The sequence below is a fragment of the Myripristis murdjan genome, chromosome 9, assembly GCF_902150065.1.
Source record: "Myripristis murdjan chromosome 9, fMyrMur1.1, whole genome shotgun sequence".
In the NCBI taxonomy this organism is placed as follows: domain Eukaryota; kingdom Metazoa; phylum Chordata; class Actinopteri; order Holocentriformes; family Holocentridae; genus Myripristis; species Myripristis murdjan.
In genome coordinates this window covers 22,879,956-22,901,725 of record NC_043988.1, presented here as the reverse complement: position 1 = coordinate 22,901,725, position 21,770 = coordinate 22,879,956, and the positions used below count along the sequence as shown (strand labels likewise).

The 21,770-nt window shown below is 39.1% G+C and overlaps 1 protein-coding gene across 1 annotated transcript in view; it reads right to left on the bottom strand.

The window, feature by feature from the left end:
- ipo11 (importin 11) overlaps positions 1–21,770 on the bottom strand; it is a 172,428-nt gene that overhangs the window by 119,316 nt on the left and 31,342 nt on the right. The window contains exons 6-12 of the mRNA XM_030060129.1: positions 19,866–19,998; positions 19,592–19,650; positions 10,905–10,953; positions 7,815–7,885; positions 7,396–7,588; positions 6,179–6,331; positions 5,100–5,143 (exon numbers count right to left, since the gene is read on the bottom strand). Of these exons, the coding sequence (XP_029915989.1) occupies positions 5,100–5,143; positions 6,179–6,331; positions 7,396–7,588; positions 7,815–7,885; positions 10,905–10,953; positions 19,592–19,650; positions 19,866–19,998 (702 nt within the window). The remainder of the gene's footprint in view (positions 1–5,099; positions 5,144–6,178; positions 6,332–7,395; positions 7,589–7,814; positions 7,886–10,904; positions 10,954–19,591; positions 19,651–19,865; positions 19,999–21,770) is intronic.

Genomic DNA, 21,770 nt, shown 5'->3' with positions numbered 1-21,770 from the left:
CAAAAAGGAAAACTAACGGTCCACCCTCTTTCAACAGTTTCTAGGTGTTAAATATAACAGACAAACTGATACAAAATAAGGGAACATGAGAAGTTAAGAGCCAGAAGCGGGCAAAGATTACAACATATGCATTGGTGAGTATGTCTTATTGTACCCCAAAAGAGCGATCCTATCATTAATTGCAGAATGGCACGTCAGGTTGAAACACTCACACTAACCGACCGACTGTTTTTTGTCTTTTACATCATGGACTACAGTTTTTCTCCATTGAAATCTACTAAATCCAAGTATTTGACATGAAGGCTGTCAAGTGTAAACAAGTTTTACATGCATTTGACCAAATCGAAATGTCCCTGGTGTGTATCCACATGTAGACAGGTCAGTGGACACTTTTACAAAGCCGATACATATTTAAAACACCAGATCCTTCTTGTGTTGGGAAAAAACCGGGGGGAGATGGTACTGACGGGGGAGGTCATCTATAATCAGCCATTGGAATTTGTGGTCATGGAATGAGAAGATGAACACTGACATTTCACCCATGAACCATTCACCTTATCACTCTGTGTTAAGATAAGGTCAAAGGAAGACTTACACCATGGTGAAAAGGGATGTGTGTCAGAATCATCATGATTTTTGCAGGCAGAGGTGTATGCCTGAAATCATCAAACCAATGGTTCTTGATGTACGTGTGCCACAGCCTAAGGTCTTTCAGATTTTTCTCAGGTTTTAGTAAAATTAACACCAAAGAAAAGTGTCACGCTCAAGTTAACTGATTTTGTGCTCTCCACCCAAATTTTTATTATATTTTGCGTAACATTTTCAAGCATTTTTCAAATTGTATGTGTTCTGGAATTTTGCTGTTCACACCGAACACTGCACCAGTGAAGAGAAAAAGTCAGTGAAATTGTATTGGTTAGTATTGCAGCAAGTTGTAGTAATATTCACATTGTGAACTCCAGTCACACTGTGGGATTCAGCAGAAAAAGAAAAGGCAGAAAAGAACACAAGCAGAAGTCCAGAATAATTCTTAAAAAAAAAAAAAAAAATCTGATTTAAGCTTTGGAGTTCTGCTGGAGTGTGCTTTAAACGAGCAGGCACTTCAGAGCATGAACTTGGGAGGCCCAATGAATAAACACCCTTCTGTACTTCAAACAAAACAGCAGAGCAGAAGTTTGTCATCTGAAGCCAAGTGATGAAAGTGAGTAGAGTGGGGCTTAACACAAAGAGACAGATGATTAAGGAAAGGGGAAGAGCAACAGAAAGTGGGGGCAGACACAAAATGAAAAACAGACAATTTAATTGTGGAGGAGATTATAAAGGGAGTAAAAAAAACACACAATGGTCAAAGATAAGACACTACTGACTAAACAGTTACAGCCAGAGACCAGCTCTAAAGCCCTGGAGAACACCAACTATTTTATAGTGCTGCACTGAAAACGCCCTGTCAGTTGCACATAAAATAATATTTCATGAAATAAGAACACTTTATAAGCCATAATTAGTATAGTAGCAACTCCACTGCAATGTGTCATTTGGCATTTTTTACTGCTGAAATCTCATATTAGAAAGTCTATTTAAAGTAACTGGTATGATTTTGCACAGTTTCATACATTCTTTTGTGTTTTGTTTTGTTGTGTTTTGTTTTGTTTTGCACAGGGCGGTTTGTATTGAAGGTCAACAAATATGTCCAATCTATTGCAACACTGCAATCTTCGGTGTCAGTGGTTTAACATTAACTTTAATAGGTGAAATATTACAGCTGTCATGTCTTGCCAGTTTGTGCTTTTTTCTTCTTGAGTTAATTTCTCAGATGACTTATTTGGCAGTGTCTGTGGCTGCCTTTACAGTCATCGTCTTCGGCTGCTTCTTCAAGTTCATTTGAATTTGTCTACAGGGCATTAGGAGGAGAAGGTGTGCATCACGTAATTGACATTTTTATTAACACACTGAAAAGACAAATTTGTTAATTAAGGTTACAGGTGGTACAGTGGCACAGTAGTTAGCACTGTCACCTCACAAAAAGAAGGTCCCAGGTTCAATTCCTAGCAGGCCAGCCAGGTATTTGCAAACTCTACACAGAAAGGTGCAGAGTTATAAAGTTCTCCTTGTGTCTGCATGGGTTTTTGCCGGGCATACCCGATTCCTCCCATGGTCCAAAGTCAGGTGAACTGCAAATACTAAATGGCCCCTAGGTGATAAATTGGGCATGAATGTGTCTGTCTGTCCATGTGTCTGCCCTGCAGTGACCTGGCAACCTGTCCAGGGTGTCCAGGGTGTTTCCCTACCTTCTGTCCAATGAGCATTGGGACAGGCTCCAGCACCCCGTGACATTAATTAGGATAAGTGGCTTAGAAAATGAATGAATTTGGCCGTTCTTGACACTACATTCAAACATGATGTTGAGTTGAAATTTAAGCGTTCAGGTTAGACAATAAAGTTAGTGTCTTGGGTGAAACGTTAGGGGAAAGTAGTGAATGTGAATGACTAAAGTAAAAGTTACATATGCAAATCTACATGTGTACTAGTGATGGGCGATATGGACTAAAAATTTTATCACGATAATTTCTGGCATTTATTGCGATAACGATAAAAGTGACGATAAAAAATATAAAACAATTCAACTCCATCTTTTTGACTACAAATCTATCACCACATTCAGTCTTGAGAACCCCACAAATACTGCTCAAAAATAATACTTACTTTAGTCAAATACGCTACTAAACTATACCAATTAAGTTTAAGTAGTACACCTGTACTGCATCCTTTGTAATCACCGCTTTTTTGCAAACTTTGCATATGACAGATGTTTGCTCCACGTCAGACTTACTGTAGCCAAACCAGTTCCAGATAATCGAGCTGGAGCCTCGTTTAGCAACGAGCTCTTCGCTATCAGCCCCGCCTTCCGCCATGCTTGTTATTGTGCTACACGCAGTGTTGCCAACTCCTCAGTAAGGAAAGTAACTATTGGCTGTCCTAAAAGTCGCTAGAAGTCGCCAAATGACGTCATCGCCTAATTTGCATAATTGGCAATTTGCACGTGATTGTAATGGACGCTGTAGGAGAGGAATAACGTCGTGGGAGAGACAAAAAGTGAGTAAAAAACATCCTAAATATGTTTTAGAACTACAAATTTACGGGAAGGGCGGGACCAACAGCGGCTTTGCGCATGCGCGATTCATCTGCTGCCTGGCCGCGGAGTGGTGGGTCTCCTCTCTGCTCCTCTCCTGACTGCAGCTGCCTGCGACTGCCGCGCGCGGCTCGAGGCTGTGACCACCTGTGAGGACTTTGGGGCGGGGGAGGGGCTCGCGGCAGCACCCGCTGCTCACTGAGAACAGGAACAGAGAATCTCTAATATATATATATCCATATATATATACGATATAATATATCGTAGACGGGCTCTGACAGGAACTGCAGAGGAACGATACATGCTTTCATGTCAGTTTCCAAAATACAAGAAGTCTCCAGTAACACCAGGAAAAGTCGCTAGATTTGTCGCTAGTCGCTTTTGACAAAAAAAGTTGCCATGGGGAGTTGGAAAGTCGCCAAATTTAGCGAGAAAGTCGCCAAGTTGGCAACACTGGCTACACGTGTGAGCTGCCGGCTGCCAGCGGCGAGTGCGTTGCGCACGTAATTACGTCATCAACAGGAGTTTATCGTTATTATCGCGAGATGACATATTCTTACCGTGGGGAATTTTTTTGACGATATATCGCAAACGATAACATATCGCCCATCCCTAATGTGTACTATAGGCTACAACATTAAAACATGACGTCCATAATATCCCTGTGAAGGCAAATTCAGACAAATTTTTGATCAACTGATATGTAAGGCTTTCATATCATCTATACAAAATCATTCAATGAGTGCATAAAGTCTCTCCTACATGGAGTACTTCAAGAAAGTGGCTCTTGATGATGTCACAGATCATTACATAGTAGATTAAACCAATATATCACTTTGGTAGAACATTTTCTCTATTCACTGAATGGAAATTTCCATCCATAATTACCTGCCCTGGGGATCTACTGTCACCGGTGCTATTTAGGCTTCTTTGCCGGTTCTGCATACTGATAATGGCACACAAGCAAAATTGCTTCTTGAAATGTAATATCTAGAACAAACAACAAAAACACCACTTTTCCCTCATTTTTTCCTTGATTGCAGATGTGCAAGTTTTTGTTCTCTTCAAACTGGTTTCATAATGGAGGCAAGGGGGTGCTGAAAATGGGTCCCGTGGGCCACTAGTTTTGGTGATTGTCTGTTCACAATCTCCTGCAGAGGTGGTATGTAAACAAAAAGGAAAATGTTCTACTGAATAAACTCACTAAAATCACTAAATTATGGCTCTTGAGATCTACAGTCTCAGATCTATTGTTCATGTTCACAAACGTGTCAGGCTTCAAAATCATTTCAACTACGTGGGTAGTTTTTGTTTTTATGGGTGGATTTTAGTATTAAACTCTAAAAGACTCTAAAAGGTTCTAAACATTAATACAGAACATTAAGCTTCAATGTGAGGACAGACATAATTTCTTCAAAACTAAAGACACATTTCTCTTCTCATTTTTCACAAATGCTATCAAGCTAGGTTTACCAGGGTGTATTGGCCACTATGTTTTGGGTGGGTTAGGGATTTATTATCCCTGTTGTGATAGTGACAGATGCGACCAGGCAACTGAGAACAGGGCTGTTGTGCTAAGACCATACATCACACAGGGACTCTGGGCAGCCTCTGCACAACTCAGACCCTTTATAGATCACGGAGGTACTACACATGTGATTTCCCATTTAGAGAAATCCTGTATCTGTATCAATGAAAAGCTGTATTACACATACTCTAAAATGTGCATGTGCATAAATGAAGACAAGGTATGCCTCATGTGCTGCTTCAGTTTTGGCCTCATAAACTGCATGAGATGTGTTAGACGTGTGGTCAAACAAAGGGAAGGTGGACTGCAGTGGACTCGGTCAAATTCATAGAATGTCTTTGTTTGTTTGTTTGTTTGTGTAGCCAGACAATATACACACACATGATCTTTTATTATTGCATGTGCGCAGGCATGTGTGTGTGAAATTGTGTGTTTACTCACCCGCAGACTGTATTTCCATGAGTCACCACCTGTTTCTTCAACAGCTGTTGAGAAGGCAACAATATAAGATGAAATGAGTTAAAAAAAAAAAAACAATTGAGAAGAGAAGAGAAGAGAAGAGAAGAGAAGAGAAGAGAAGAGAAGAGAAGAGAAGAGAAGAGAAGAGAAGAGAAGAGAAGAGAGCTTCACTGAATTATCCAATTGCTCCTCAAGATGATTGTATTATACATGCTGCTTAAAATCTGCCTTCTGGCATTATACTTCAGCAATACACAAAAGCAACTAATCTACACTTCTGTGCCAGCATGCTGTAATGAGCATGCTGAAATAAAAGCCAATGTGTCTGCAGGTGCATGCATCTTACATTACACAGCCCTGTGACACTCCAAGATGATTGTATTGTACATGGCACTTAAAAACTCTTTTTGTAAAACACTTCGGCAGTGTACAAAACAAGGTATAAAATAACTGTATTTGCTATAAAATCTATAATAAATGCTTGTGTATGTGACAAAGCAGGTCTTCCAGAGCGAGTTAAGATCCACAGTGTCGATATCTGACTGCCCTTTATCAGCTATATAGCTCCCATGTGATTGCATAAAATCTTAGGCAATACAAGAGGGAGGTAGAGGAGTGAAATAAAATAGGATAAAGAGATCTGTACTGAGATTAAAAGCAGACCAATTGACCAGGGTATACTGCATCTAAAAAAATACACTGACTGATTATGATTTCACTTCATTTTTCAGGGCGTGGGTTGTTAGTATAAGAGATTAATAAATGTGTTAAGAAGATAGAAAGATAATCAAAAAATGTCAGACGGGCTGCCACACCTAAACCATTGAGATGAATAAGGGCTGTTAACAACAGAATCAAGGCAGTAAGAACTTTGAAGTTAGCAAACACTGTCAGTTGTTAGTGTTGATAGGGAGATAAAAAAAAAATGTGTCTTTTTGGAAACACGCAGCTTATGGCTGAGAATGTTCAACATTAACACTGCACATCTTGTCTGAAATGAATGTCAACTTCTGTACGTGTGTGTGTGTGTGTTTTCTTTTGGTGTCTGTCTATGCACATACCAAAGCTCTCAGGGTCTTCTTCCCACATCGCCAGCTCTTCCTCTGTGAGGAGGAAGTAGTGTGAGACAAGACGGCGTCCAATCTCTGTGAGAGTGGGGTGTGTGAAAAATGCTGTCTTGATCCTATGAGCCTCCAAACTCTCTGGTTTACTGTCTGAGGGACGGATAAAAAAGGGAAAAGAAAGGGAAAGGGAGGGAAAGAAAGACCCAAAGAAAGACAGACAGACATACTGTCACATATTTCCATTTACCACCAATCTGTCTTCCACAGTGACTACTAAATGTATTCTACAATCTGCACCAATGTAATTTTGTATGCTCAAGTATGGCTACTGGAAGGATGCATATATTAGAGGCAAAAGAAAGATAGAAATCGTTTCAGGAAAGAAATAAACAGTCTTTGGCATACTATTTCCATGATACAATTAATAAGAAAACTAAGGAACAATATCTTCATAGGGAACTAAATTCTGAACAAAAAAACACTTAAGCCCTAATCAATACTACATCCAACTGTTTGCAAACGGTTTCCTCCACTTCACCTGCGGCTTTTCACTCACCTGTGTCATTACTTATACAATGCTATGGGCCTGCCTCACCGACGGCATGGCTCTGCAGACAGCTGCTCTACAATGCGCTCTGAGTCAAGACTGAGCTTTCTCCTTAGCTAAATAACCCTGCACTCAAAAGACTAGTGTACTTGAAAAAGAAAACTAATGCAAACTTAAAGGCAGATTCAACTCTGAACTCTGAGCAGGCTCTACCACGGCGGAAAGAATCCAAGGCATTAGCACAAGAGCCCCAGGAAATAGCTCTTTCTTCCTCTTCTAACGATTGCTTAGGAAAAAGACCTTCACTGAGGTACAACAAAGAACCTGCTTGCTGGCAGAACAAAGAATGAATGCTGTGCTGCACTGTTAATGAAGCACTCCACATCTCTGATGACTTGAGAAAAAAAAAAAAGAGAGCAATGATGAGGAGAGGTGACACCGACGGTACTGCAGCTGTCTACTTCTAGAGACATTGTGACAGAGCCAAAACACTTTTGCTGTCAAGGTCTGATGGAGTTATACAATATCAAAGATTTGATTCTCTAGTCTTTATCTAAATAGTTAACTCCTCTCATTGTCTACAGCTTGTTCTCCTGTTGTCTTCCATTTCTTTCACTTCCGTCTTCCATCACTTTGTTCTTTCCTTCACTTAACCCTCACTTCGTACCATCTATGTTTTTGGCAGGTTTGTAGGCATCGTTCTTCACAATCATCTTGATGAGGTTCATGCACTGGACAATGAAGCGTTCAAAGGTCACTCCCTCCCCAGCGGGTGTGAATACATAGCTGACAGCAAACTCCAGGGAACGCTGAATTAGGGGGATAAATGCACATGGATGGTACTCCAGGAAGTCCAACAACTACAGGAATGGGAAGAGAGAAAAATAATGGAAAGACAGTAGGAAAGAAACAGGTTAAAACAAAAAAGAGAAAGGCAGATTCAAAGAGGCCATATTTGGTCTGTAATGCCTTAAATGTCAAATCTGCAAAATCTTTGCTTGATGTTCTTAGGTCATTGGTCAGAAAATTGTTTGTATGTATTGATGTCTCACCAATGACTTACTTATCCACACATGTAAAACTCACCACTTTAGTGTACAGTATGATCGTCTTCTCCAGCTTCTCTCTGCATGTGCTGTCTGGACCAACCTGCCGACCTGCAGCACGCAACAACCATACAACACTGTCATTTAAAAACAGCATTCCACTTGATAATAAAATATGTGATTTCATTTTTGAAGATAAATAATCAAGATCAACAATCATGATCTCAATATTAAGCAAAATGACCAGGATAATAATCAAAACCTCTGGGGCTGGTTTCCTCAACAAGGTTTAAAATAAATGTTTAGGACAGGAGGACTTAATTCAGTATAATTCATCGCAATTTATTGGATGGCTTTCTCTAATACACTTTAACTTCAGATGGGGACTATGGAGCAGTTGAGTAAAATAAAACAAACAAAAAATGATAATCTGTGAGACACACATTGGTGATGAGCAGGCACTGTTTGGGTGTTCTATCTAGACACGGGGTTCCACATAATAATCAGGTAAAAATTAATGTAATGCATATTCATTACTAAGTTGCAGATTATAATTTTTAATTTCAAAACCTGTGTCATTCTGTATTGATGAGCACACTCAGAGCTGGGCGAAAGATGTTTACGATAAAATTGGAGTGATTCTACAAAAAGCATAATTGTGTGGAGTTGTACGTGTAAAAAAAAAAAAAAAACAAGGGATAGACACTAACTCCCAACACCATCAATCTGAAATCAACCTTCTTTCTTTGAGGTTAAATTTTAACTTTGATTTAGCTTTGATATAGTGCTAATATGTCTTCTGAAATTTGGATAAGTTAACGTATTTCAATTCACCATCCGGAAAGCATATTATCCTTAATCCAATTAAAAGCAACTTTTAGTCAGATATGGGTTCCCCTCGTCAAGAAACTGGTCCTTAAAGTGCAGCCTGAGTAGCACACATCTAGAATTTTTGTCATATAACTAGACAATTCATTCAATAACTGTGAAGAATACTCTGAAGCCGTTTTGCCTTTACATATTTATATTCAAAGGACTTTAATTCAGCTGCTTTACTAATAGAAAATTAAACCCAAAATGTGCATAACCCCATATAAATAACCATGCCTCAATGGAGCTGATGTGTTGGACTGTAAATCATTAGAATAAACTGTTTAATTTTCATTTGTCCAAGACCATATGAATAGCATGCCAGCATTGTTTCAGGGTGACCGGCTCTGACAGGCCTACAACACAATATACAGAAACCCTGAACTATTCCTTTCCTGAAGCATTGAGCCTGAGAGTGTATCAGTGTACAGTATGTGGCATGAAGCCCGCATATGAAGCGACTGCACCAAAAATGTGTCACAATACATATGGAGGAGGCCTCTCCAGCAGACCTGACTGCTGTGGGAAATTGGACAGGAAATTATCTTAAGTGGCACCTGATCTTGGCTGAGTAATACAAGTGTAATGGAGCACAGAGAAAAGGCTTTAAAGAAACCAAAGCATGAATGAGTGAGACTGACAGCTTAAGAAATAGTATAAAAATAGGGAAAAAATGCATGTAATAGATTTCCTGAAAACACGTTCTTCTCCACTGTGGATATGAACTACTGATTCAACCTAATTTACTGCAACAAACTTACTTTCTTCCTTTAAGAGTAGGAAATCAAGAGCCAACCCACCCCTCCTGCCTTGTCAGTGTCCCAAAGGACCATGACACTGTTTTGGACATTAAGTTACTCCCTCACTCCCTGCAATGTAAATTTTGGCTCCATAAAACCACTGACGATACTATGGCCAATAAAGATGTCTCATATGGTTTACTTCCTTGATGAAACCAACAGAGACAATTACAGTCCCTGGCATGCTTCCAATAGTTTATGAAGAGCCAGGGTCATAATTTGCTTCATTTGTATTGAAACATGCTTCTTCCGGTAATCACTGGAAAAAGGCTGACTTGCTTAAGAAATTGTCCCCTACTTCCTACTCTCCCATGTTGTGTAAAGTCATCAAAATGACTGAGGCCGTAGACAGGGCTGACAGGCACCTTAAGGAACCTTACCTTTCAATCAGACCTGTGGAGAGCTTTGAGACCCAGTGAATTGGGGTGGACTGGCATGTGTGTGTGTGTGTGTGTGTGTGTGTGTGTGTGTGTGTGTGTGTGTGTGTGTGTGTGTGTGTGTGTGTGTGTGTATAAACATCTGAATGGACAACAGAGACCAGACCCAAAAACGCCAGCTTATTTGGTTGACCTTATCAGGCTTGCACAGAGCTGATATTTCTCCCTCGTTCGCCTGTGAGCTGCCTCCCCGTTCTGCTATCTGCCAGCCCCAAAATACCAACAAAACCCTGACCCTGTCTACTCTGCCGTCAGCAGAGTACATATTGAAAGTGATATTTGTGGCTGATATCTCCAATGATATTTTGCCTCCCTCTGCTGCTGTGGCAGCTCATGGTACCTGTCTGAGACTTGCCCCTCACTCACTGGATGGTGTTGTGACAGCGCTCTTTGGATAAAGTCACGTTACACAACCAAGGTGTAGCCACTGATAGAGAAAGGGTGTGACTGTGAAACATATTATACATGTATGTTTTTATTTGTTCATTATAATTGTGGCATATTATATATAGAGAGTATATTTCAGCTAACTTTCCATAGTTTTCCATTTCACCATGTCAGTGTTAGGGAAAACCACAACTAAGCTCAAAAGCAGGTGGAGGTGCACAGCATCCACACAGCATGGCCTAAAAGCCCATAGAAAAAAATAAATAAATCTAAAAATATATTAATAAATGAAACATTTTCAAAAATAATTCCCAAAATTCAACAGGTTGAGAAACCCAAGAACCAGTGGTTAAATGTAAGCTAAACACTGGGACAACGATAACGTTCTCCTGAAGGCTGTCACTGTTTCAGCATGATTTAACAGCCTAAATAAATCAAATAATTAAACATGAAATGCAGCTATGATAGGAATATTATACCACACATGAATCAAACTCAGCCTGTTATCAAGATAGCTACACTTTTGGTGATGAAAACTATTGTGTCTCTTGAAATTTTAAGTGGGTGTCCACTGGTAACCACTGGAAGAAGGAGCACAGGATCAGCAACTTAAGAGAGGAAGAGACAGTTACTCACAGCATTCCAGGAACTGTTTTAGTCTTTCAAACACCGCATTTAGAAAGCCCTGGAAAAGAAGAGATGAGGAGAGAGGGTGAGAGAGCTTTTAATCTCTTTGACGTCTTTGCAGTTGCATCACTCATGATTTCCTCATCAGTGTTGGCCAGAGGCAGAAACATTATTACAGGAATTACTGTGTCTATCTGTGTGTGTGTGTGTGTGTGTGTGTGTGTGTGTCGGGGTGGGGAGCTGAGGGGGGAACCACTTGCCTCAGGAGCATAAATAAAAGTGCCAACTACACAGAATGAAAGACAATCAATTTTCTGTAGCTTGGTATAGTTAGAGCTCAGCTTGGGAAATTAGATGATAGATGGAGATGTAGTTTGTTTAGCGCTGCATTAGTGTTCAGCCATGAGGTCAACAGCAGCATCATTAATCACACGCCCAGCCAACCAGGTCTGTGGTCCCTGACAAGGTTCAGGTAAGAAAGAGAGGAGACACAGCAGGAGCACAGGAGGCAGCAGAGGATGGAGAGCAATGTTCAACACAGGATTTGGTTAAGAGTGAATATTAGAAGAAGAGGGTGGTGGGGAGGCAAGGTACATGAAAAACTAAGAACTGCCCCCACACAGTATTATGCGTCCGTGAACCTGGCAAGTTGCAGTTTAAATCCATGTGTGTCCACACTTATAATATTTGTAGTCAACAGTTTTGAAGGAATTTAATAAAAGGTATTACGTGTATGAGGAATAGAGGGCTGATAGAGCATTGTCACGCGGTCCAATGATAAACACCTGAAGCTCTTTTTTTTTATTATTGTTTGTTTGTTTATTTATTTATTTATCTTACTGAGTGGGTAAGGGTCTGAAAACAATAGAATGAGCTCTGGTACTCCACCAATGAGCTTTTGGAGGACTACCAGAGGAACAGGATGTCCCCTGTCCCAGTTCTCATCCAGGGACAGGAAATGAAGTGAGAATGCTGAGTCATGGCATAGAATAGTGGCCAGAAAAGTGGCTGTTAAGATGTCACTGTGAAGGTGACCTTCAACTGAACTTTTCGGGTATAAAATGTCAAGACCTGATCATTTTATCTTATTTGACATTTGTGTGAACTGTTGACATAATTAGTGTATGATTTGCTGAGTTATGGCCAGAAATGTGACTTGTGAGGTCATGGTGGCTTTGACCTTTGACCACTAAAATCTAATCAGTACATCCTTAATTTCAAGTGGACAACTGTGCCAAATTAGAAAAAAATTCTCTCAACGCATTACTGAGATATTGCATTCATGCAGACAGAAACCTGAGAACCAATATGGAGGCATAACAACGCAAAAGACGAGGAGGCACATAATTGAAGATAGCAAGAGCAGGAAATTAGAGAGGACTAATGCAAAAGGGAAGGGGGTACAACAAAGGTTTAGCCAAGTATCCATCGCAATGAAGAAAGGGTCATAACCAAACTCACAGAACTGCTTGGGAGGTATAAGTGAGAAGTACATGATTGACAGCAGAGTAGAGGTAGAGATAGTGAGAAAACAACTTAAAGAAAAATGAAAACATGATGATGGGCATGAAACAAGTACATCAGCAGTAGGGTGAAAAGTTCAACATGAGAAGTGGGTTGTGCTTAGAAAAAAAATGTTTTTGCCATGTGTTTGTAAATGTACGTTTGTCAGATCTGCAACAGGCTTATTAAATTAGCATTTAAACTCAGCTTGGCTTATGATGCATATGCTAACATCAATACACCAAAATGCCTGTCAACAGACACCAGGCATAATCATGTACATAGGCATGCAAAGTAGTGTCCAGTGTTTTTAATCTATTTAATGTAACTGGTTATGAATTGCTATCCACCAGAGACCATGGACAGAACCATACCCTTTTTCACCAGTGAAATTAAGTGGAGTTTTAACATCATCAAACAAAGGATGATGGATGTTAAAAAGGCACGAGGCCTACATTTATTTAAAAATGGCAAATGCAGGTTTATGCCTTTTCATCACTCCACCGCTCAAATTTATGGGCAAGTTTAAAGGACCTTCTCCTCCCACATAATGTGTATAAATACATTAATTACACATACAATATTCAACACAAACTCCATAGTGTATCTCCTCATCATTAAACTGTCACCAGCAAGATGAATCCTGAGTATATTTTTCATTAGAGGTGAAACACTGATGTTTAAGGACTCCTAGATGTGGTAATGCATGGTTCTTAGTTCTTTCACAAGCACACTGTGGGTAGCCAGGAAAAGAGAAAATGTGGGATGGGGGTGCGTGGTCACACTGCCCCAGTAAAAGAATAAGCTCTGTTTTGGTGTCTTTTCATGCAATCTGACACCTTCAGGGTTCGTACACTGTTTTCATGGTCAAATTCAAGCACTTTTCAAGGACTTTCAAGGTCAATTTTTTCAGGTTTTCCAGTACCATTAAAGGAGAAATCCGGTATATATATATATCCTTCTGGGTTTTTTTTAAATACTGCATACAGGAAATACAGGTATGCAGTATTAAAAATCAGAAAAACAGAAAAAAAAAACAGAGGGAAAAAAGAAAACAGCTTCTACAGCTAGAAGTATTTAGTCTGCCCTCTCCTTATACAGTAGATGTAGGGTATAGGCAGATCCCCCTAAGGGAAAATTCAAAATTGACATAACAATTGCATAAGTAAAATAAGATAAAAAAAAAAAAATAGATTACATTAAATGAACAAGAAAACCATCTAAGAATATTATATAATAATAATAATAATAATAATAATAAATATGTCAATATAATTCATATATATTATTAATATACTGTATCAATATGGTTCATAGATAGATAGCATAAAAATAGAGAGAGAGAGAGAGAGAGAGAGAGAGAGAGAGAGAGAGAGAGAGAGAGAGAGAGAGAGAGCTTGCTGCTTTGGTATACGTCTTGCGCTCCAGTAGCCAAGCGGTGTCTACTCTTATGTCTATCATCTTATGGGCTAACATCAGCTGTGCTTCAATTCTAAGTTGTGGGAAGTTCCTGCAGTTTACTGTTGAGAAACGCAGGCTTTGTTCTTAACTTAGCCCTTAATAATTGTCACTAACTGACACTGCCATTCAGACACATCACATAGTGCTTCTACATTTAGGTCTAGCATGCAGCTAATGGTTAGCCACAGTGGTGTAGTCTAGTTTATTCTAGTGGGTATACGCACGCGCACGCGCACGCACACACACACACACACACACACACACACAGGCTCCCTTTCTGAAACGTTAACGTTAGCTCCAGCTGTAGTGTCCCCCGAAAAATGGTCAAAAAGAGCCGCTTCGTAACACAGAGAAGGCGACTTTATGAACGGGAAAGTGAACGTTATGTCAAAAAAACATACTGATACGTATCTTTGCGCATTTTTAAGTGGTTATACGGAAATGCGGGACCTTTTCTAGTGGGTATACGCAGTATACCTGCGTATCACGTAGACTACACCACTGGCCAACAAATCACACATGTAGGGCTAGTCATCTCTGTGACTTACTTTTCATGACTCGAGAGTGCTGACTCTCCCATAGCGAAAAGTTGAAGCTTCTTTTTGCATATTTTGCAGCATGCTACACGTGGATTTGGTCCATGTTTTATCCACTGTTTCTACTTTTCATTACCCAGCCAACGTTCATTAAAACGGCAACCTCCCGGCACGTTGGTCGCATGCTGCTGCACTGCCCTCTTGTTGGGGGCGTGACACATGACAATCAATCCAGCACTTGTGAAACCCATCAGAGCGTGAGCTGTGAAGGCGTCATTTTTAATCCGACTTATTTTATTTCTCTCCATTTAATAAGTGGTCCATTTAGTCAGACCAGAAATATGGTAACAATTTCAAGCATTTACAAGCACGTTACCCAAAATTCAAGCATTTTTCAAACCTTGAAAACATAACATTAAAATCCAAGCATTTTCAAGGTTTTCAAGCACCCTGCACCTTGATATCATTCAGTATATGTCTTAATTTCTGTATCATTTGACGCATTTCGTTCAAAAACAGTCACACAGGCAATGTAATCTGATATTGTTATGATTTGTATCATGTGTTGATTTGTAACAACACAGCTGCACATTTATTAGAAATATTAGAAAACACTAAGTATTTTCTATAGCTTATATAATTTCAGTGCTAAAAATAGGGCACACATAAAAACTTTTTTTTTTTTAATGTGCCATCTACATGTACACATTTTAATTCATCACAAAACCATGGTTTAATTTCAGTATACCAGCCTGATTAATATATCTACGGAATATTATCGAGTAGGATGGAATGCAGCAGGAACAAACTCCTTTCTGATGCATTACAACAAGGTTTTCAGGGTCAAGACATCAGTTTCAAGAAAATATCCATCCATCCATTTTCTATACCCCCAGCGTCACTGGGTGCTGTAGCCTCAGGAGAATATCCCACATTAAGAAACAAAATATACAGTTGCAATATTAACCGACTGGAGTCAGATCTCCTCCGAGGTTTAAGTAACTATCTTGCTGTGACATTTTGTTCTCATACTTTAAGATTCTGGGGATTAAAGGTCTTGAGAAGGGTGACAGTATATAAAAACAACAGATTGTTGGTACTAAGCATGAGCCTATTTGTAGCAAGATCACTGTAATTCACAAGCCTCCAACAGGTTTATTATCAAAATGCATTACTGCAGTTCAGGTCTGCTGTGCTGACTACTCCTTAATGTTAACCCCTTAAGGTTCTGACAGCCCATCAGCCGGCACGGCCCACTTACTGTCTTTCAGAAGCTGTAGAGAACTCAATCTTAAAGCTACAGTGAAGATACTGGCACATATAATAAGGCAAATGGACTAAATATTGCTCCAAATATTTTGCCAAAGTTAAGCCAAATTTTGGCAAGGGAAAAACTAGCATGGCTATTTTCAAAGGGGTCCCTTGAGCTCTCACAACAAGATATCTGAATGCGCACCCATGGGTCTCCCCTTTGCAGACATGCCCATCCATTTCTGAAATGGTGTATTTCTGCATTCTGTTGACCTTACATTTCTCCCAGAATGGTAAGGGGTTAATCACAGTTCCTTTTCAGAGAGTCCAACTCTGCAAAGTTTTAATCTGGGTGGTTAACTTATATTGTCAGGTTCAGTCCCTGGCAAAATTATGAACATGAAACAGACTGAAAAAAATTATTATTGTGGGATGATTGAAAACTCCGGATCATACCCACCATCACTTGAAGTGATAGATGGGAGATGACAGCCATCAACATCTTGGTAACCCAATCAATATGTCAAATAAAAAGGGCCTGACATATTTTTATCAATATTAATCATATCAAATGTGATTAAATAAAAATGTCCTAAAGAAAAACATGCTATGTTGTGGTTTTTGGTTGTTGTTGTTATCAAAAATCACAATCAAGTACAGAAACTACCAATTTAGAACAAAGCAATGTAAGGACCTGGTAAATGATAAAAAGTGATTTGAGTGAGGATTCCCTATATCATTTTGGGAAAAAAAAAAAAAAAAAAGCTGAAGCAAGATGACCACCAAATTCTACAGTTTAAGTCTGATGAATAATCAGATTAATCAATGTGTAAATCAGAGATTTCTCATTCAGAAGCAGAGTTCATCTAGGCTTAATCAATCACTGCAGCTCATTAATTTAAATGCCATCATCCTTGTCTAAGTCACCTCACCTGCCCCCATTAACAGCGATTAACTTCCTTCATGCTGCAGTCTGTAATTTGTTCCAGGTCACAGAAAGCTGAAAGCTGGATACATCCGGGTATAAATTCAAATACTGTATATGATTAAATATTAACGATTCTCTTTGTGTGAGTGCATGAATGCCTTGCATTGTATTTGTGTTTGTGGGTGAGACAGAGAAAAAGAGAGAGAAAGAGGGGAAAGTAGTTGGATGCCATATGGCGCATGATGTCACTCATCTGTTTCTCTATGTGCAACTTCAACTCAATGCCCACAGACATGGAGATAAGGGAAAACACCATCACATTGGCTGTGTGTCAAAGATTACACCACTTGCTGCTATATATACAGTAATAAGCTGTGAAAATTATCAACAAAAAATGGCATAGGCATGACCTGAATAGTGGGGAGAGGGAATTAAGAGACAGAGTATTTCTCACTGTGCAAATGCACCATCAGTGAAAAATGGCAGAGGAAAGCTAATAGCTCCGGTAGGGCATAGTGACTCTCAGACAAAATAACAACATATACATCTAAACATGAAATATTAACTCTGATCCATTACATCTGCTCATTGAACTGGAATAACCAGCTTCAGCTGAGAACTAATGTGTTTTTAATGTGCACATTTCTACAATCACATAACCTCCGGCATGCCAGTCAAAATCCATCTCATTAGTGGTATAATCGACCATGGTAAAACATCAATCATCAATCAATCATTAATGTCCTTACCACCTCTTTGGTGACATAATGCAAGAGAGAGAACAAGAATGGGAGAGAGGAGGAGGAAGGAAGAGAAAGAGACCAAGAAACAAGCAAACAAAGACATAAAACAGAAAAGAGACAAAGAGCAACAGCAACTGACTAGACAGGCAAATCTGTAAAAAGGGGTCTGCCAAGAAAAAAAGCTTACAAACAATGTTGGCCACCTGTGGATGCATATTCTGTTAAGCAAATCAATGTCAGCAAAACAACCTTTCTGATTCAAATCTCACTGCAATACTACTCTGGCTGAGCCCAACTTTCAATGCAGTCCAAAATAACATACTCATTGCATTCTTGTTTTGAGTACTTACTGGTGTTTGAGGCTTGATGCTTTCAAACGCACCATTCATTTTCATATAATAACCCATTAACCTAAAAAAAAAAAAAAAAAAAAAACACTCCCAATTCCTAATCCTACAGCATGCTTATTTGAATCAAATGATAAATGCCCCTAAAATATTTGCTCCTGCATGCTGACAAAAGAGATTTTGATTATTGGACCGGCTGAAACCTTGCGTAGGATACTAACTCAAACTCGAGTGACCTTGATTTTCCAGAGTTCACCTAACAAAAATATTTGCCGCCATTATATTGAGTTCACATGCTTATTCCCCTGTTACATTCTATCCCACTCTCTTATGAGTCCAGTTCATGCCAGGTATGATTTTAAGATGCTTCTGCTAACTAAAACATTGCATGTGCTGGCACTGTTCCACTTAACAGAATTCACTGCACCATATATGCTCCAAGTAAAAGAGACAAAGGCAGGCCTCCTTCAATCCTGTTCTTTGGAATGGTCTTCTTGCTGCAATTAGAGGCAACTTATATAGATATGTTTGAATCCAGGTACTCATCATTTTCACTTTCATTTTACCAGCTTTATCTCTGCACAATTCTAGGAAGCAAATAAGTCTTTTTACAGAGTAAGGCTACATTAGTTTCCATTAGCTTGGGTTCCTGATAAAGGGTATTTAGTTTATAAGTCCTGTTTTCAAAACACTAGTATTCCACTTATTCTATGTAACTCTATTTTGTTATCAATATTTTATATCTGCCAACATTTGGTACCCACTGCATGCTTGGCTGTCCTGGAGTGGGGATCCCTCCCTGTGGAGTTCTCCCCATTGTTTAATCCATTTTTTTTCTAATAAGGTTTTTGTTGGGTTTTATTAATTTATTTGTTTATTTATTTACTTTAAATACAGAAGAATAAGTTGCCCTCTTGTGGCCAGGTCTATTGAGTCTATTTGGCACATCTGAACAAATAATTTGTACAATAATCTAGAGAGGTTTATTTAGTCTCAGCTGAGATGTTATGTTAGGATGATCTTGTAAACAAACTACATGTTTTGTAATCTTATCTACCCTGCTCAGTCGTCACGTGATGTTACTTTGACATTTTCCTGCCGGTTTATGCATGAAATAGCACAGTCAGTATCATCATGTGATACTGAGGAAGACTGCAGGACGTACAGCACTCCAAATGTGTCAAGGTAAATCAAAAACAACATGCAGTCTTTATATAGGAACATCCTATTGTAACTCAGACAGTGTTTGTGCTTACTGGAATTTTTTTTCCAAAAATTGAAAAAAGAAAAAGAAAATGATGAATAACAAGGCATAGTATTTGTAGCATAAAAAAATATGAATACTTAAAATAACCACTTCAAAATATCTCTAAGCCCACTACTCTCCGGTGACTGTTTCTTCCTTCCTTCCTTCCTTTTTCTTTTTAATTTCAGTTGTACAGTCTTCATTACCAGACTAGGTTCCCTCAAAAACACTCAGAGACTGACATTCTTTCAACAAAACACTCTCTCATGACAGGGGAAAACGTGAGGCAGAGAAAATCTGCAGCTCGAGTTCAAAGGACTGAGGCATTTTGTGTAAATGATTCCATTAACTCTGAGCCATGAGGGAACCAAAACCCTCCACAGACACACCCTGATATTATTTTTTTGCTGGGGAGATTTAAGCTGAATTGAATTAACGGTTCCATGGATTTTGGCTTTCCACACCCTCAGGGCTGGGAAAATAGTTCAGAGAGAAGACCTGACTCTAAAAACTGAGACAAGGCTTAAGGCACTTTCAAATCATAACCGCCATCCACAGTGTGACTGGAGTCATTCTCAATGCAGAAGACCAATAGAAACATATTAGGCTTTTCAAATTTCAGTGCTTCTATACCACCTGTGGTTGAAGTAAGTTACGAGCTTTTGTCCCTTAAAGACTCACCATCACTTCCATATTCTGCTGTGGCTCCTGGAATCCATGGACTGTCAACTTGCGAAGAACTGAGGAGAGGACAGACACAAATTTCACTCATGTGGAACTGAGTATTGCATTGTATTGTTCAAGTGAGAACAAAAGCATTTGAACACTGTGTTGCAACTAGAACAGTATGTGTGCATACCTGTCCATGTGTTTGTGTGTTGTGATATACCAGTGCAACTGTATGCACGTCAGTGTGTGTGTAGACAAGTATATGACTGTGTACGTGTTTTGCTACCTTTGAGAGAAAGCAGCGTCCTCTCCAGTGAGCTGAGCGCAGCAGCCTCGTCTCTGGCGTAGATCTGCTGGAGGAAGCAGTCGGTGTGGTGGCTCCACAGGGAGCAGGCAAAACTGTAGATGCCCGATGCCAGCTGCCAACACACACACACACACACCGAGATAAGCAGCACAGTCAATCACACAAGGATAAAATCATCTGGATGAGTGATCAGGCGTGCGCGCACACACGTAAATAATATTCATGAGAGCGCACTTGTAACAAATCAAACAGAAACCTATATGCAAAACAGATTTATATGCATGCAGGCAAACAACATTGGTACACATCACAAAGTCAAAACAGAATTACAGCGATGTCTATGCAACCATAAACGCTCATGTACCTAATATAGAACACACACTCACTAACAGTTTGGAAGCAAAGAGAGTCACAAGTGTAACTTGGCTGTAAATTACGTCCCTGGTATAGTCCCTGCTGTGACATTACTTGAGCCTAAACCAATTAAACGCTGCATTCTATGAAGACATTCTCCTGTAATGGCAAAACAACATTCTGAAAGGTAGACAAAAATATTCTGCATGCCATCAACTAAACAGTCTATAGGCTAGGCCAGCAGCTCAGAAAGCACATGCCATGCCACAATAGTGAGTTTTGGACGGAGATCAGGAAGGCATTTTTGTAAAGGAAATGAAGGTCAAAAAAGCTATTGGAACTCCATTAAAAATTCAAAATGGTTCAAAATGATGAAAATCCCCCCGGTTCACATATGCAGTATTTTGGCCAGCAATTAAATGCTATATGCAGTTAAAATCCCCTCTTAAGCGATCATTACGCAGCCTTGGAATATACATTTTTCAACCAATCAACCTGATGTGTGATTAACATTTCTGTGGCAGATTTTATTTATTTATTCATTTATTTATTTATTTATTTATTTATTTTTAATCTTTCACTCATTTGTGCTGTGGCTAACGATGATTTCAGAACCATTAGGCTAAGCTATCAATTGGTAATTTATCACTCTTAATTACAGCCCACAATTTGAAAAAGCAAGCAATTCACAGAACTCAATGTAAGACTTAGAGTCTAAATTACAGTGACATTGATCTAACTTTAAAAAATAAAATACTTTCTCAATATTAATTTTCACGTTAAGGCCAAAGACAATATTTTTTTTCTAGCAGAATATTCAGGATATTCAGGGTAATGTAAAGAACTGTGAGCAGAAATGAAGCCAAGACCTCCTGGAGCAAAGCACAAAGCATATCACTGAGACTGCTGGCTATGGTGCCAGGTGTTTTTGCTTGCATCATATTGTGTTGACATAGGACTTAAGTCAGTCATTTAGCAGTGGTGTGCCACCACAGCAAGAAAATTACCACCAGTCCAAGAGAATTTTGAAATTAAAGCATAAGAATTTTAATGTAGTTTTACAATTATGCAACTAATGTAAGTCTAATCAGATGTTTTAGAAGCAATGATTATATTACAATTAAAACAATTTGTATCATTAGAACCTAAACATGAAAAATAACTTGGACCCTAACAATGACAGACATGGGACAAAACTAGAATTATTGCCCAAAGCACTGCAGCTGCATACACTTACAGAGGAAACAATGTTAATGAGAATGGTAAGGTGATTCACAACTACAGAAATCTTAAAAGTAGTATATTCAAAATAAAGCACAGATAGTTTACTAAACCACTGATCCTTTCACAGAGTTGTGTGTGAATGAGTACATCCGAGCCTCTGTACAAGGTGAATGAGACATGGATGAGACAACACAGATGAGAGAAGCTTTAATGCATTTATTCAGTTTCTGATATCCATTTAAGGGTCAGTTAAGGGTTATTATGATAACTAAACAAATCCTGTATATGGAAATAACATCTAAAAAT